General features: G+C 42.1%; 1 protein-coding gene across 1 annotated transcript; it reads left to right on the top strand.

The window, feature by feature from the left end:
• The first annotated feature begins 395 nt into the window (after positions 1 to 395).
• fbxo7 (F-box protein 7) lies at positions 396 to 14,513 on the top strand. Its single transcript, XM_080022431.1, has 10 exons — positions 396 to 501; positions 4,324 to 4,449; positions 4,634 to 4,844; positions 5,251 to 5,487; positions 6,592 to 6,736; positions 8,498 to 8,581; positions 8,698 to 8,793; positions 10,877 to 11,053; positions 11,822 to 11,862; positions 12,482 to 14,513. Exons 2-10 carry the CDS (start codon positions 4,328 to 4,330, stop codon positions 12,764 to 12,766), a joined length of 1,398 nt encoding a protein of 465 aa, XP_079878557.1. The 5' UTR covers positions 396 to 501; positions 4,324 to 4,327; the 3' UTR covers positions 12,767 to 14,513.
• Positions 14,514 to 16,026: the final 1,513 nt, after the last annotated feature.

Below are 16,026 nucleotides of genomic sequence, written 5' to 3' on the forward strand. Positions count from 1 at the left end.
TCGGTTTGAGTTGGGAATGGAATTCTTATAATTTAATTCTGTCAAAATTATTAATTTTGGTGGTTGAATGCAAAGTGGATCCCAGAAAATATTTTAGCCAAGTTGTCTCAAAAATATCTATTTTGCCAGATAAAAGTAAAGTGCGAATCCGTCTAATTTATTTTGCGTGTCAGAAAGTAGAAATCACATATTACATATAAGTAACGTTCATATGAACCATGCCCAATACCTTGGACCTTTAATTCCAAATACGTAATTGATTTCAGTTTTTTTGCTTAAAAGAAACTTGCTTATTAGAGGCGAAGATTAATTCGCTTGTCCGGGGTCGTTTAAGAGATTCGTTCGCTACGAACTAATCGTTCGTGAGTCTCTCGTCACTGAGTCAATGCCGTCATCGCCGTCATCGCCGTGCTGCGTCAACTCAGCGGCTTGGTAGGAAACGTTCGTCGTTTTGTTTACATCGTGGTGTTAAATGATATAAAGCGGCCGGGACATCCAAAAGTAAGTACTACTTAACAACCAATCTAAATAATCAGGTTTTATTTTGACTTTGGATTTTGTGGTGAACTCGACAACTTGATTTAGAATACTTTCATTTAAGTAGAAACGAAAGTTCCGCGTTGCGTTGGGTTTCTACAGCTACAGTCTGTATTTCTGTTATAACATACATGAAGGGAATTATTTTTAACAATTCATATGATGAAACAAATACAACTCCAAATGGCAAAATACGTTAACAACAACTTATATATTTATCCATTCACAAATAAATAAGCCATTAATTGTGTGGTGTAAACCATGTTAAAATATATATCTGGTTGGATCCCAGGCTCCTCCTGCTAGCATGCTGTAGTGTCCTTGAGCAAGACACTTAACCCCTCATTGCTCCTGATGGCTGCGTCCATCGGTGTTTGAACAATTGTAAGTCGCTTTGGATAAAAGCGTCTGCTAAATGTAATGTAATGTAATGTAATATATAGTTTTATGCATCATTTATATGTGATTAGAGATTAGCTTTTTTTTTTTTAATCCCTTGCAATTTTTCTTCTTGAAATGGTATTTCTGCTTGTATCCTATACTGTTATTATCGCCCTCTATGGCCGAAACATTCCATACGTAAGTACGCAGTCGTTGACAGGTAGAGGTGCTGCCCCATTGCATGATTGCAAATTTCTGCACATATCATCCTTCCTTATTATTGGCACATGACAGCCAGGGTAATGGAAATGACCGTCTGTCCTGCAGCCTTGGTGGCACTTGCACATTCTCATTTCTACAAAAGAAAGAGCATTTTAAAATACAGTGGCTGTATACAGTGGATTACACAGTTTGCTCAAGTGATTTGCATTGTTTCTCACAGACCTATTGGTGTTGTTTCTTTACACCAAACTGGTAAAAAAATTAGACATTTTTATGAGGTTATACAACTTAAAAAAGTGAATAACAGGGTGACCAAAATAAATTGCCCACATTGTTTCATTGGCTGTTAAAAAGCTTGATCGCTAATCTTTTAAATTATTGAATAATGGAGTCATTAACAGTAATTCCATAATAGCTATGAAAACATTGCTATTTGGTGGGAAATGTTAGTTGTAAGCTAATGCTAGCAGTCGGATCCATAAATGCATTTTCAAAAACAAAGCGTTTATTCTGAATACAAATATGGATACATTATCAATGTTATTGTAATATTTGATTACACAAAGTAGTATTACTTTGTTACTTACATGTGTAGTCATTTGGGGCTTTGCTGCTTTGCTTCGCTATCCCCCATAAGCTTGAAGCACGGCCACGAAAATCGTAACAAACTTTTAAATTAGGCCTGGTATATCTAATATGAGTGAAGATTCTGCAACTGGATTGCTTATTTCTAAGGTGAAATCAGTAGTTTATGGAGTAAATTCAACGAAACCCTGAAGCCATGCTCAAACGCCATTCGCTCAAAGAACCCAGAACTTGTGCTCAAACCCCATTGACTCACAGAACAGGAGCCTCAGGCGTAAAGTCATAAGGGTTAGCCTCTCAAAATCCAATTTTTCATTGGATTTTGGATTAATGCAGATAATAAGCTCTGTGGCAGACAAAAGCTTATGATACTTACACGTTTTGTTCAGCAAGATAATCTTAACAAATGAACACCACTTTTATGATTTGTGAAGTGTAAATACAATCGGCAGGAGTAAAAGGCTAACGTTGGGCTATGAACAAACTACACCGCGGTCGCATGACTTCAACATCACCACCACTAAGCTTCCAGCTTGTAATTTGATTTCACGCAATTACCTCTTCCACTTAAGCCTGGGAAGTTTGAGTTAGAATAGTTTGCAAGAGTGCAAGTATAAACAACTAGAGGCTGTAAAGGCAGAATAGTGAGTAGATGATTTTCCATGTTCAGCGGGATGGCGTTTAATGTCCCCAACGGCCTCTGTTGTCTCATTTAGCCACTTGTTAGCAACCGCATTTTTTAAGACACGTAAAAGCTTGAAAATTCACATGTGGGGTATTTACTGACGTATTTTATGTCGTAGAACAAAATGCAGGTTTTTTTATTTTTTATTTTTAATCTTCTCTATGTTTTTTGGGCTAAAAGTATCTGGAACATGACAATTGCAGTACACATGGTTGAGGGCTGATTAGAACCGGGACGTTTCAGACGTCTTGTCATTCGAGTTGGATCAATATCGATGAGGAGCAGAAATTTGGAGCAGAAATTTGTGAACAACTGTCATCATTTTGCCGGAAGTAGGACGATTTGATTAGTTTTAGGAGAGGGCTGCTTTCTGACATCATCCAAAGTTGTATAAGTCCAACTTTCATCTCTCGGAACTCATTCGCATCCAGGCATTTGCGACAGGCAGACAGACAACTTAAGCCAATTCTGCGTTTAAAACTGAAACTCATGCTGTATTTTACGAAACTCAGAAAATTTGCTGGGATTTTTTTATTTTTAATCTTTGTTTTTTTTGGGGTTAAAAGTATCTGGAACACGACAATCGCTGAACCCACAGACATGGTTGAGGTCTCGTTAGAACCAGGGCGTTTCATAAATTTTATCCACATCGATCTACATATGTAGCAGGAATTAGTGTAAAACCATTGAAAATAGAAGTTGACAAATTTTGGCGTACCTTGATTAGTTTGTGAAACAAGGCACTGTGTGACATGAACCGATATTATGTAAGTTCGGTTTCTGTCTCTGGGTGCTCGTTCACATTCAGATGGTTGCTGTATAGAATGCATAGTGGCTGCTCCATGAGACGAGCAACCAGTCGACGACCGATCTCGCTCTCTCTCTCTCCTGCGCGCGTATATATATATATATATATGTGTGTATACACTCACCGGCCACTTTATTAGGTACACCTTGCTAGTACTGGGTTGGATCCCCTTTTGCCTTCAGAACTGCCTTAATTCTTCGTGGCATAGATTCAACAAGGTGTTGGAAACATTCCTCAGAGATTTTGGTCCATATTGACATGATGGCATCATGCAGCTGCTGAAGATTTGTCGGCTGCACATCCATGATACGAATCTCCCGTTCCACCACATCCCAAAGGTGCTCTATTGGATTGAGATCTGTTGACTGTGGAGGCCATTGGAGTACAGTGAACTTACTGTCATGTTCAAGAAACCAATATTCTGCTGCTTCAAGGTTCGACGTGTTGTGCGTTCAGAGATGGTATTCTGCATACCTTGGTTGTAACGAGTTGTTATTTGAGTTGCTTTTGCCTTCCTATCGTCTCGAACCAGTCTGCCCATTCTCCTCTGACCTCTGACATCAACAAGGCATTTTCGTCCACACAACTGCCACTCTCTGGATATTTTCTCTTTTTCGGACCATTCTCTGTAAACCCTAGAGATGGTTATGCGTGAAAATCCCAGTAGGTCAGCAGTTTCTGAAATATTCAGACCAGCCCGTCTGGCACCAACAACCAAGCCATGTTCAAAGTCACTTAAATCCCCTTTCTTCCCCATTCTGATGCTCGGTTTGAACTTCAGCAAGTCATCCTCACCATGTGTACATGCCCAAATGCAATGAGTTGCTGCCATGTGATTGGCTGATGAGCTTTTTGTGTTAACAAGCAATTGAACAGGTACACCTAAAAAGGTGGCGTGTGTGTGTGTGTGTGTGTGTGTGTGTGTGTGTGTGTGTGTGTGTGTGTGTGTGTGTGTGTGTGTGTGTGTGTGTGTGTGTGTGTGTGTGTGTGTCTGGTGTGTGTGGGTGTGTGTGTGTGTGTGTGTGTGTGTGTGTGTGTGTGTGTGTGTGAGAATCTTGACACAATCCCATCCATAGACAGTTAAAGCTTACATCTTTGTCATCAGCGCCATGAAGCTGCGGGTCCGCATCAACAAACAGACCAGTCTGGTGGAGCTGCAGGGAGAGGAGCCCTCTTTCACAGAGCTCCTTCTTCAGATCAGGGAGATCCTTCTTCCCTCCCATGGACTCAGGTCAGAAACTGAGAACCATCCAATGTTGATTTAAAAATAAATTATTTATTTTACAGTGCAGACATTTAAAATAGGTCTTAAAATCCACCAATCCAAAATCCAATGACTTACTGAGCCATATTATCACGGTTGTTATCTATGTTTATATTTTATTTCTAATGTTTATTTTTTTCATCTCCTGTAGCCCAGACTCAGAATTCAGCTTGTCCCTTAATGGCAAAGAGCCATTAACGGATGTAGGCCAGACTCTCTCCTCGGGTGGCATAGTTTCCGGGGATTTGATTTGCATGATGCTGCCCGAGTCTTCAGCCGTAGCAGCACCCACACCGTCAACGTTGAACCGGAGCCCACGGCAGTTAAGTTCAGAACAGAGAACCGCCCTGTTTTTAAATGAGGCGAGTGAGATTTAGCTTGTCGCTGTGTCTCTCGTGTCTATTTTAGAATCTGTGTCTTTTAAACAACATTGATTCTGGGTGGAGCAGCAGCAGCAATGGATTGAATGTCCTCTGTTGATGATTGCGCTTATTTTTTTGTAGCTTTGATGACCCCTTTCAGCCACATATACACACACACACACACACCGATTATATGGTGAATAGAACATATCAATAATTGAAAGTCTAAAGGGGGGAGGTATGTGGGGCATTCCCCAATGTTTACACGTGTTTCCATGACAGGATCTCCTCGCTGGGCCCCATTCTACCATATAGCCTCCTATTTACAAAAGTGTCACATAACACCTACGACCTGACACTCATCAGGGGGGCCTTTTCTACACTAATCCTCCTTTCCTTTAAACAGCCCAGTGCCAGTAATGCCGAACCAACGATCACTGATCACTCAAGTGAACCGTTTGCAATACTGGACGCTTGTGTCAGGCACTACACATGGGACCCCATGCTGTGTGGCGAGGCAGAGGATGGTAAGGTGCCTCTGTCCCTGGAGGTCCTGTACTGCGGAGCCCAGAGCAAGGGTCCCAGCGACTCCCTCATAGTGGTGGTGCACCTGCTGATGCTGGAGACAGGTTTTATGCCTCAGGTAAAGTTGAGAGGATTTCCAAGAACAGAATGTATGCAGAGTTAAAGAAGAGAAACCCCTTATACAGTGTGTATAATAAATATATATATATATATATATATATATATATATATATATATATATATATATATATATATATATATATATATATATATATATATATATATGTGTGTTTTTTATTTTAATTTTATTTGTAAAAGGTAAATAAAACATTTACTTTGGACAAACTGCGCTTCCTCCGCATCTATGGTGTCTTCTCTGGCTATTTTAAGAGACAATGCGGGAGTCCCACTCGATAAAAGGTTTGGCTCTTTTGTGAGGGTTAATACAAGGTGAGCAAAGCAGGACTTCCGGTGAATGAATTCCGAATAAATTATTTTTGTGAGTCGAAGATTAGCTTCCTCGCCAGCAATCCTTTGCTGGTGTGTTTCTTACTCCTGAATTATTTAAAATATTTGTTCGCTATGAGCAGTCCAAGAGAGACAACCTAGTCTACATGTTGCATAGCTTTTCGATTCAAAAGGCTGGAGTTTATGTCCGAGTATTATATAGACCTCGTCTGAGTGCTGTTATTCACATGACTAAAAATGCTATTGACCTTTGAAAATGGAGTCATGTAATTTGTAGCCGGCCCCTAATACACCACTGACACTGACTTTCAGCGCTGCCGCTGTCCGTGAAGCAGCACCTCATTCCGGGGAAGCAATCAGCAGCTCTCCCCTGTAGATTTCAGACGTATATTTACTCCCCAACCCAAATCAACCAACATCATTCTATCTCTAGCCGTGTCCGGGCTTTGATCAGTGCAAAAAAAATATCCTGTTTTGTCATTGGTCATGATTTACTGCCTGAAAATCTTAATATACAAGTTCACATTTTTGTTTTACAGGGTCTCATATCCAAGCTCTCGGGTTTTGCGACACATTTAACAATATACACTAAATACGCCACCATCTTAAAAGTGGAGTTATTCAAGCAAATCTTAAAAATAAAAGCAGAGAACTTTGAACTTGAAGCGCTGCTCCAAGAACAGTTAGGGTTGCGAGGGTTTCTATTAAGTGTTTTTTTTTTTTCCTCTTTTTTTTTTCTCCTTTTTTTAATCAGGATTGTGAAACCAAGTCTGGTGAGATGCCCGATGGGTGGCGGGCGGCGGGCAGTGTCTACAAGCTGAAGTACACCCATCCTCTGTGCGAGGGAAGCCTCACCATGGTCACAGCTGTGCCCATGGGACATGTGCTGGTCATTAACGGTGAGTTGGGATCACCAGGGTTTTTTTTGTTTGTTATTTTTTTATAAACCTGTTAAAGGTTCAGAAGCCAGGCAAATTCAATAAAAAAGTGTAACTACTCGATAAAAGATCTATCAAATGTTCCAAGATTTGAAATATTAAAAAAAACAAAAGAATTACTCAAAAAGTTTGGCTTGCAGCCATAAAGGCTATAGCAGTTTTGTCTGCCACAAGCCAACCAAGTGGCATTTTCAGGGCCCTCTGACCCAGAGACACAGGCAATGGGGTTGAAAACACCAGTTTTATTGTAGAGAGTGGGCAAGGTGGAGCAAGCCCGGAGAAGATGGAAAACATGTCATGACAAGGGTCAAGTCAAGTTTATTTGTATAGCCCTTAATCACAATACAGTCTCAAAGGGCTTCACAAACCCACATTTCACATATAAATCAACAACATCCCCTGGTCTGAACCCTCATCCAGGCAAGGAAAAACTCCCAGAAAACCCTTAGGGGGGAAAAAAGGAAGAAACCTTGAGATGGCCACAGAAGGAGGAATCCCCCTTACAGGATGACCAGGCTGCAATGGAAACCGAGTGGGCAACAATGATAGTGTATGCGACTCCAAAACAAACTAAATAAGCTGCTGAGAGGCGATGATAAGGGGCCTATTGTCCGACGCGCTTCTAAACAAACAAATGTTGATGAGCTGAATCCAACGAATGCGTTTAAGGGTGTTTATTAAATCAACATAAAGAAACTTGAATAAAGGGTGCCTTTAACTCATAATACAGCGATCAAAACAAATAAACAAAATCAAACTAAAGCAGTCAATGAAAGTGTGGGTTCCCCAAATACCCCCTCTCACTCAGATTATCAGCAGGAGATCAGCTGGTGCCTTTTAAAGTGATGCCCATATGCCTGTCAATCATTCATCCCACGCCCGTGATAGTAAATTCATTCATTGACCAAATATAACCCAAAACATAATCATAATAATTCGTAATAAATTCATATACAATAAACCTGATAATAATAAATCAATTAATAGCAAACCAATTCATGGCTCCTACAGATAGTATATAACATGGCAAATCGTAGGATCTTGTACTTCTATATAATGCAAAGTCAAAGCTAAACAGTATGAGAGTCAATTTGCTGGTGCAAGGGCTCTTCTCCTCTCGTGTGTGTGTGTGTGTGTGTGTGTGTGTGTGTGTGTGTGTGTGTGTGTGTGTGTGTGTGTGTGTGTGTGTGTGTGTGTGTGTGTGTGTGTGTGTGTGTGTGTGTGTGTGTGTGTGTGTGTGTGTGTGTGTGTGGATGGGGGTTTTACCTGTTGCTCATTGACAGGTGACAGGTCGGGAGAGGGCTGATCTGGCCGCCTGTTGACCTGAAATGCCTGTTCCAGTGTGTCTTCGGACAGCCCTTCTGTCAGAAGGGCCACACCACACAGGCATTTCTCTCATTAAACTATCCGTAAATTCTGGTGTTTTCCTACTTGGTTGTGCATTTACCAGTAAAATAACAGATGCAGAATGCGTCATTCACAGTGGGTACAGTGGGCTTGAGTCCACGGAACTCCTTACCAATCACAATTTAAGTAACCATCTTATGTACAAATAATACCAAAATTTGAGTGTCCAGGTATGAGTTCTGAGATCCAAATGTGAAATACACGTTTTATTTCTGAATACGTTGGATCAACTGGGCTGTTCTATTGCTGTTAGTTCTTAATGTACTTGTCAACCATTTTTATGTACTTGTGTTTTTTTGTTTTTTTTCAATCTAGCTACCATGAAACTGGATGAGATGGTGGAAGCGGAGCGAAAAATGTCTCTAAATCCATCCAGCTATGTGACCGATGAGTGGGAAGGTTAGCAATGAAAAAGTTACATGAGACCGGTTTGTAGGCCGGGCTTAATTCAAAAAAAGAAAACGATTAGGGAAAAATTACCCAAAACTTATTTTGTCGGCTTTTATCCACTCCAGGAAGAAGCGCAGCGCCGGTTTTCAAAGATCTGTGCAAGTTCTCAAGGATTTTCAAAGATCAGCTGGCCTATGCTTTGATAGCTGCAGCCAAAGATGGTACAGTATGGAGTGAACTTCTGCTAATACTGATAGCAAGTCATAAATAGTCTCCTCCTAAACTTGACATTGGTACATGAAGGCATTTCTATGTGCAAGCCATACATGTGGTAAATTTAATCCAATTTAGGAAGACTGATTTCATTTTGGTAGTTCCATATAAGGAACAGATTTGTGCTGCGGCAACTAAGGCAGTGGATGCCTTCAGCCTGATTCACACTACAAGATTTTTCAAATCTTAACAGATTTTGAAAATGTGAGAGACCCCATACATAATGACATATGATGATACATTTTAGCACACTACACACTAATATTGTTTGTACACCAAAATTAGCGGGTATACCCGGGTTTTTTAATCATGGGTAAACCCACTTAAAACAGGGGATTGACACCCTCCCCATTTTCAGTAGACGAGTATGGCTTTCTTTTTTTTCCTGGTGTGTCACATTTGATGTCACGAACGTGCCGGAAAAGGGGCGTGTCATGCATCCAGTCTGATTGTCGGAAAAAACTGTAGAAGCAGCATGGAAGTATCCATGCCCGCACCCGCACCTGTAGCGGCCAATGTCGGTCCTTTGGCAGGAGGCGAGACTCTCCTCCTGTTCGGAGACTGGCTTGGGGCAATGCTGAAGTGTGTGGGGGTTCTCTGCTGTGGTCTCCACGGAGTGATCCCCACACTCAAAACATTTTATGGTCCCCCACGTGGGAAAAATGTCAATAACTTCTAATTTTTATTTTGGATTCTAAATCGGATATGAAACGATCAAATTATACATTCCTGTCTATTTATGCGTCAATGTCCGGAACTTCAACGGTCGTCGCATCGGGCCGAAAATGAGCGTATCTACCCAGGTGTCATGTTTACATCGGAGGCTGGAGCTAATAAAGACCTGTGACTATTGCAGGATTGTTTGTCCCGGGACTAAAACCCAGGTGTAACCTTTCCCACTAATGACAAATGCCAGATGTTAGCAGGTGTTACTGTGTTTTTGGTGCAGTGGGAAAGGGGTATAACAGATTCCATTCACCAAAGATTTGACACAGAGGTGTGGCTACATGAGATTACCAGAATTCCACCTCTCAAAACCGTAAGTCTCACACAATCACACATGACTTTATCGGAACAGGGGAATCGGGGCCAAAATCTGCGTTATCTTGTAGGGCGAGTCGTTGAATCATCAGTCGGAAACCCGTCGACTTGAAGAACTCCGGTTTCCGCGTTCTTCAAGTCGAGCAGTGGTCTTTTATTTTTTTTTGTCAGTCAATGTGCATTACAATAACAGGATAAACAGATAGCTTACACAAATGCACAGGGATAACATTTCAATGGGGAATTATAAATAAGGGAAATCACAAATGTATTTTATATGCGAATTGTCCGCATCGGGATGGGGATGCAAACACTAGGCCCCGATCGCCGTGCCCCATTCCTTCAAATGAAACAGCTAAAAACAGGGTGGGGACAGGACTCGGAGGAACGGGACACGATTTGTACACTCGTTAAGATTATTTTCAGCACAAGATTATTTTCTGTGCATAACCCATGGTGATGCGGTGATTGAGAGTGGAGTCATGGAGAAAGTGTCCCCATTACGCACAGTTTCGTTCCATACCGCTCCATATGTACTTGTTTCGTTCCATTAACAGACATAAAATAAAATAACTTGCATCTAAAATAAAAACACTGTTTTGGCGCACTGATCATGAGCATCCCGTTGCTAGCATGCATTGTCAGTACCGTCGGGGATGGAGACAGGTGCTCAATTGGTGCCCCGATCACTCCCCCCCCCCCCCCCCCCCCAGGATGGGACCACAGGTGGCCGCCTATCTCGCCTATAGGAAGAGCCCCCCCCCCCATCAGTACCGTTGGAGAGGGAGAGAGGTGTGCAATTGGCACCCCAATCGCTCCCTCTCCGCGCCCTCCCCCCAGGAGGGTGCCAATAGGAAGAGCCCGCCCGACCCCCCCGGCCCCCCCGGTGAATAGTCGTAAATTTGAGATTTCAGATACGCAACATTGACGGAAGAATTGATTTACGAGAAACGCAACTCCTGCTTTCTCTCTGCTTTCTCTTTTCTCCAGCCAAGGGCCTGCCGGCTCCCTTCGGCCTCAGCATCCTGCCACCCGAGTTGCTTCTGAGGGTCCTGAGGCTGCTAGATGTAGGCTCGTTGGTGGCCTTGTCCATGGTCAACAGTTATTTCCACGCCGCCACAGCAGACTCTACACTTTGGAAACACCTGTACCGCTGTGACTTTGGGGGTAAGACAAGATCATTTTATATATAATTTTTCATCCCAGGCCTTCTCACTGTGCTGTGGCCAGATCTGGGTTCGGATTTTGTGTTTCCCGTAACAATATTTAGAACGGTTTTGACAATATTTTTAGAACCTCCAATATTTGTTTATATATAATTTAATAATATATTTTATTTTACTTATGTTCTTCCACAGTATAAGAGCGCAGTTTAAAAAAAAAATGGATTATTATTTTTTTAAACTAAAAAAGCTGCATCTCTGATCTTCTTTTGAGTGGCCCTCAATATAGAAGAGCAGGAGTTCCGTAGTGTAGCCTGGTCCTAAGGTATGAAGCACTTTGCATGAGTAAGGACTTAAAAAGCTCATACTGGGAGCCAAAGCAATGTAGCTAAAACCATAGTGATGGTAGTTTTAAAGTATAGCTATGGACTTCTGGATATGTTGAAGCTTCTTTTTAACTTATTCAGTATTGTCTTTTTTATTGGTCTTTTTAGGAAGGCCAGAAAAAGGGGCATCACAGTCGTCAAATCGATTTGGATTTCTTCATTATCTTCATTGAGTTTTAGGAAATTTGTACTCATCGAAATGATTGAATTCAAAAGTAATGCAATATATTTACATATCTTCCTAAAATAGTTAAGTGTATTTACGCATTGAATTTGACCGGCACTAACACCAGTTTCAGGAATTCTACTGACTTTGGGACGAATGCTTTATGGAGTTTGGTTTCAGCCGAAGTGGGCTAACCCTAAGACACTCCACTGTCCTCCAGGTCCAGATCCTGTCGGATTCCCAAACGTAGACTGGAAGGAAGTAAGTAACAAATATTACTCAATTCTCTCACTAAGATCTATTTAAAATGGCGCAAAATGTGTCGTGTTTGAAATTGTTCCCAGCATTTGACTGTACAGCACAACCAATGCTTTAATAGTGAGAAATGTACCGCTCTGCTGCAGATTCTCACTGTGCTTAATACCGTCCAATGGGGCAAACATTTAAGCCTTAAAAAAAATGTTAAATCTCCTTTTTGGAAACGGTCACACGTGCATTTCATTTAACATGATTGGCTGCAATGAATTGCTGCAACTTCCTGTTTCTAGTCTCTTATGTTTGCACATGTACCCAAAATAGGTTTTTCTATATTGTTAGCTGCATTTTTGCAAAGGAGATTTAACATTTATTTATTTAATTCTTCAACATTTGCTCCAATCGATTGCATTTAATCACACTGAAAAGCATAGCGGTCATTTTCCCAATAAAGCATTCAATGATATGCTATGAACAGCTATAAATGAGGGGAGCCAATGTTTTAAGGGCCAGATTGAGAAATGGTGAAAATATCCTTTTAAAATGTTTTATAGCTTGGTTTCCTTGCTGTTGTTGGCCCTTCAGTAAAAAATAGTGTTCTAACAATGAATCTGTCTTTCTGGAGTTTTACAAAAGGAAGTACAAGTACCGTAAGCAAGTTCAACAGTCACGCCCACGCGTCCCCCTCAGCATCCCGCCTCACCACTTCCACCCTCTGCCCTTTCCGCCACTCCTCCCGGGCATTATCGGTGGAGAGTACGACCAAAGGCCAAACCCTTTCGGCATGGTGCCTCGTCCGCGCCACGATCCTATTGGTCCTTTTCAGATCCAGGAACCTACAGTGCGGAGGCTCATCGGACGCCGGGGATCTGACGAGCGAGCCACAGACATCAGACGTGGTTTTATCTGAAAATAAAACTTCCAACTTTGTTTTACTTTTTATATCTTAGGACTTGTTGATCCAACCTTGTTGCCAGAAGATGTTGGTATGCAATAAAACTGAGATGTGAATGAGATAAATGTTTCCTGTTTATGGACTGATTGGTAAAGATTACTGCTGTTAACTTCCTCTGCCAAATGTGTCTTAATTGTCCTACACTACTCACAAAAAGTTAGGGATATTTGGCCTTCTGGTGAAATTTATGGAAAATGTAAAAAGTTCACGCTACAGTGATATTATATCATGAAAGTAGGGCATTTAAGTAGAAGCATGCAATGGTGATTTCCTCATCTCAAACAATTTATTGAAACAAAAGCCAACAACAGTGGTGGGTTTACCACAACAAAAAATGTCAATGTCTCAATATCTTGTCATGTGCCCTTGAGGATCAATTACAGCTTGACAAGGACGTCTCATGCTGTTCACAAGTCGACTTATTGTCTGCTGAGGCATGGACCCCCACTCTTCTTGAAGGGCGGCCCTCAGGTCATTGAGGTTCTGGCGTACAGAGTTACGAGCCTCTACACGGCGACTCAGCTGATCCCATAGGTTTTCTATGGGATTCAGGTCTGGAGAAAGTGCAGGCCACTCCATTTGAGGTGCCCCAGTCTCCAGCAGCCGTTCCCTAATGATGCGACCTCGATGAGCTGGAGCCTTGTCGTCCATGAAGATGAAATTAGGCCTGTGTTGTTTATGCAGGGCCACAATGACTGGATTAATGATGTTATTCAGGTAGTATGGGCTTGACACTACGATTCACAAAGTGTAGGGCAGTTCTGTATTGACTAGACACACCTGCCCACACTGTAACACCACCACCACCAAAGGCTCGTCTGGTGACAACAGTGGCTGATGCATAGCGCTCTCCTTGACGTGTGCAACATCGTTGGCGGCCATCATTTCTGCTCAACGTGAATCGACTTTCATCAGAGAACAACACTGAGGTCCTCTGTTGCAACCTGCTGATGACACTCTGTGACACTCTAAGCTCAGTGGCCACTTCCCTCTGAGAACATCCTCTTTGAAGCCTTGCAATGGTGAGGTACTGTTGATCAGTTGTTAGGTGTCGTCTTGGTCTCCTGATGTCAAAATGTGAACAGCATGATGAAGAGGACTGTTTAAATACCAATTCTAATTGAACCAGGAAATGTATTGGTCGATTCATGGATCAAACACCTGTTGTGAATTTTGCCGTTCAGCTCCTTGTGAGAGAACAGCAAGTTGTGCAAAAAGTACTGAAACATTGAACAGTTGGATGTGCATTCAAAAGTTTAGAGAAGGTCAAATAAAGTTTACCTGTAAAGGTTATAGTGCATTTTAGGTTCATCCTGAAATTTCACCTGAAAGCCAAATATCCTTAACTTGTACTCTGCTCAGGATGGTGCTTGTTTGCTTTTTGCTAATGAAAGGTGCTTTGGACTATGAAGATGGTTTTTTTTTTTGAGCTGTTAACTAAAATATATTGCTGTTTCTAATAATATAAAGCTCACGCGTGCAGGGAGGGCACTAAGGTAGATTTGACACTAAGGTAGATTACTTTTAGAGCGCTAAAAGTAACAATGATGGAAAAATAAGAGTACATTGACTCAAAGGCGACTGTGAAAATACTAATTTTTAAATTTGAATCAAGACATACCCTTAGTCCCCTCACCTCCTGACATAGGTAAAAAGGCACCTTGGATTATTGGTAACTTAAATAAAATATTTTTGCCCATTGCTTTATGGTTTTCTTATATTATTTGCTTCTTGTATATTTTTAGATCGATGCTTTATTAATGCCTGTAAATTGCACAGCGGCTCCCACAGTCTAGTGTGACACCAATGACAGAACCAGCTTTCTTTATACGGTAAGCTTGTTCAGCACACCACCGCATAGAATATAGCACTTGCCACATCATATCACTTTATCCCCCAAGCTGCTCAGCTCATGCGGCCCCTATCCAGGGCTCTCAAAGGCAAGGGTTGTGCGAGCGGTTCTATTGCTCAATGAAGGCCAGGTCAGCCTGAAGGACAGCAGTTGGGTCAAAAGGCCCCTGTGGGTCATGCTCAGTCTCAGGACCGCCCCCAAGGAGGACCTCTAGTCCTTGTCCATTGAGCTGGTTTACGGCAAACCACTGTGAGTCCCCCGGGATTTTGTCCCCAAGGCCACAGCCTCTTGGTCCGTAACCCAACAGCTAGCCACACTCCTGGGGTACGGGTTCATCCGCCAGGCCGCCCATAGGGGGTGGCATTAATCTCCCTATGACGGCCCATTTCGCGTCCTGGAGACCGGGGACAAAACCTTTGTGGTAGACGTTGGAGGTAAGTCGGAGCACATTTCCGTGAACCGCCTCATGCCAGCGCACCCACCCGTGGGACTGGCCCAGCCCCCGTGGTGGGGCCATCCTCCTACCTTCCCCCCACGCTACTCCAAAGCCCTTTAAGACTCTCCAGCGAAACCCCTGGCCGCGCCCCAGTGCTTCCAGTCGGGTTATCCGAGCCCAGCCACGTCAGCATTACCAGTTCTGGTGAATTCTGGGGGGGACGTCTGTAGCAGTCCCTACACATACACATGGACAAATTCACCACAACCTGTTGTGTAGTGTTGTATCCAACACGGACTGGCGGGTTACGTTAAACTGGCTGCAGACTGTACACTGCTCCAAATGGGACTTGCGTCACGTCAGCGGACAGGGGATGTGAGGTTTCTCTGTCAACAGATTTTGTGGCAGTGTGTTTGGAGCAGGTCAATAAAGAGCAGATAGTTGTATGTGTGAAATCTCTGGTCTATTTCTTCCAGCAACTCTGACAATATGCAATTCCAATGTTAAACTAGACAATTCCTGCGGGAATTATGAAGTGTTTATTGGATTGATTTTTGTTGTTGTTTATTTGTTTGTCTATGTCTTACAATTTAATTTGCAAAATTGGTTAAATAAACTCCAACTCACGAATGAACTAACTTTTATGAAGTGATATTTCAAAATCTTTGTTGTGAGATGGATATTAAATCAACCCCACCCTTCTAAAACCCTCAATGCAGACGCTGACAAGCAAACCTGTTTCCTCCTCCTTAGAGGGTGGTGAAGGAATTGCGGATGGGCTGAAGCCAAATTATTTTATTTTTGGACTAATTTTTGATTTTGTTTATTTGTTTGTTGTCGGTGTCTGTTCTCTTTCCTATGATTGATTGTAACATTTGTATCAGCTTTTGTGTTAAATTATAAAAAAAAGGTGTCTCAGTAATGAAA

Source organism: Zeus faber (genome assembly GCF_960531495.2).
Source record: "Zeus faber genome assembly, chromosome: 21".
Lineage (NCBI taxonomy): Eukaryota > Metazoa > Chordata > Actinopteri > Zeiformes > Zeidae > Zeus > Zeus faber.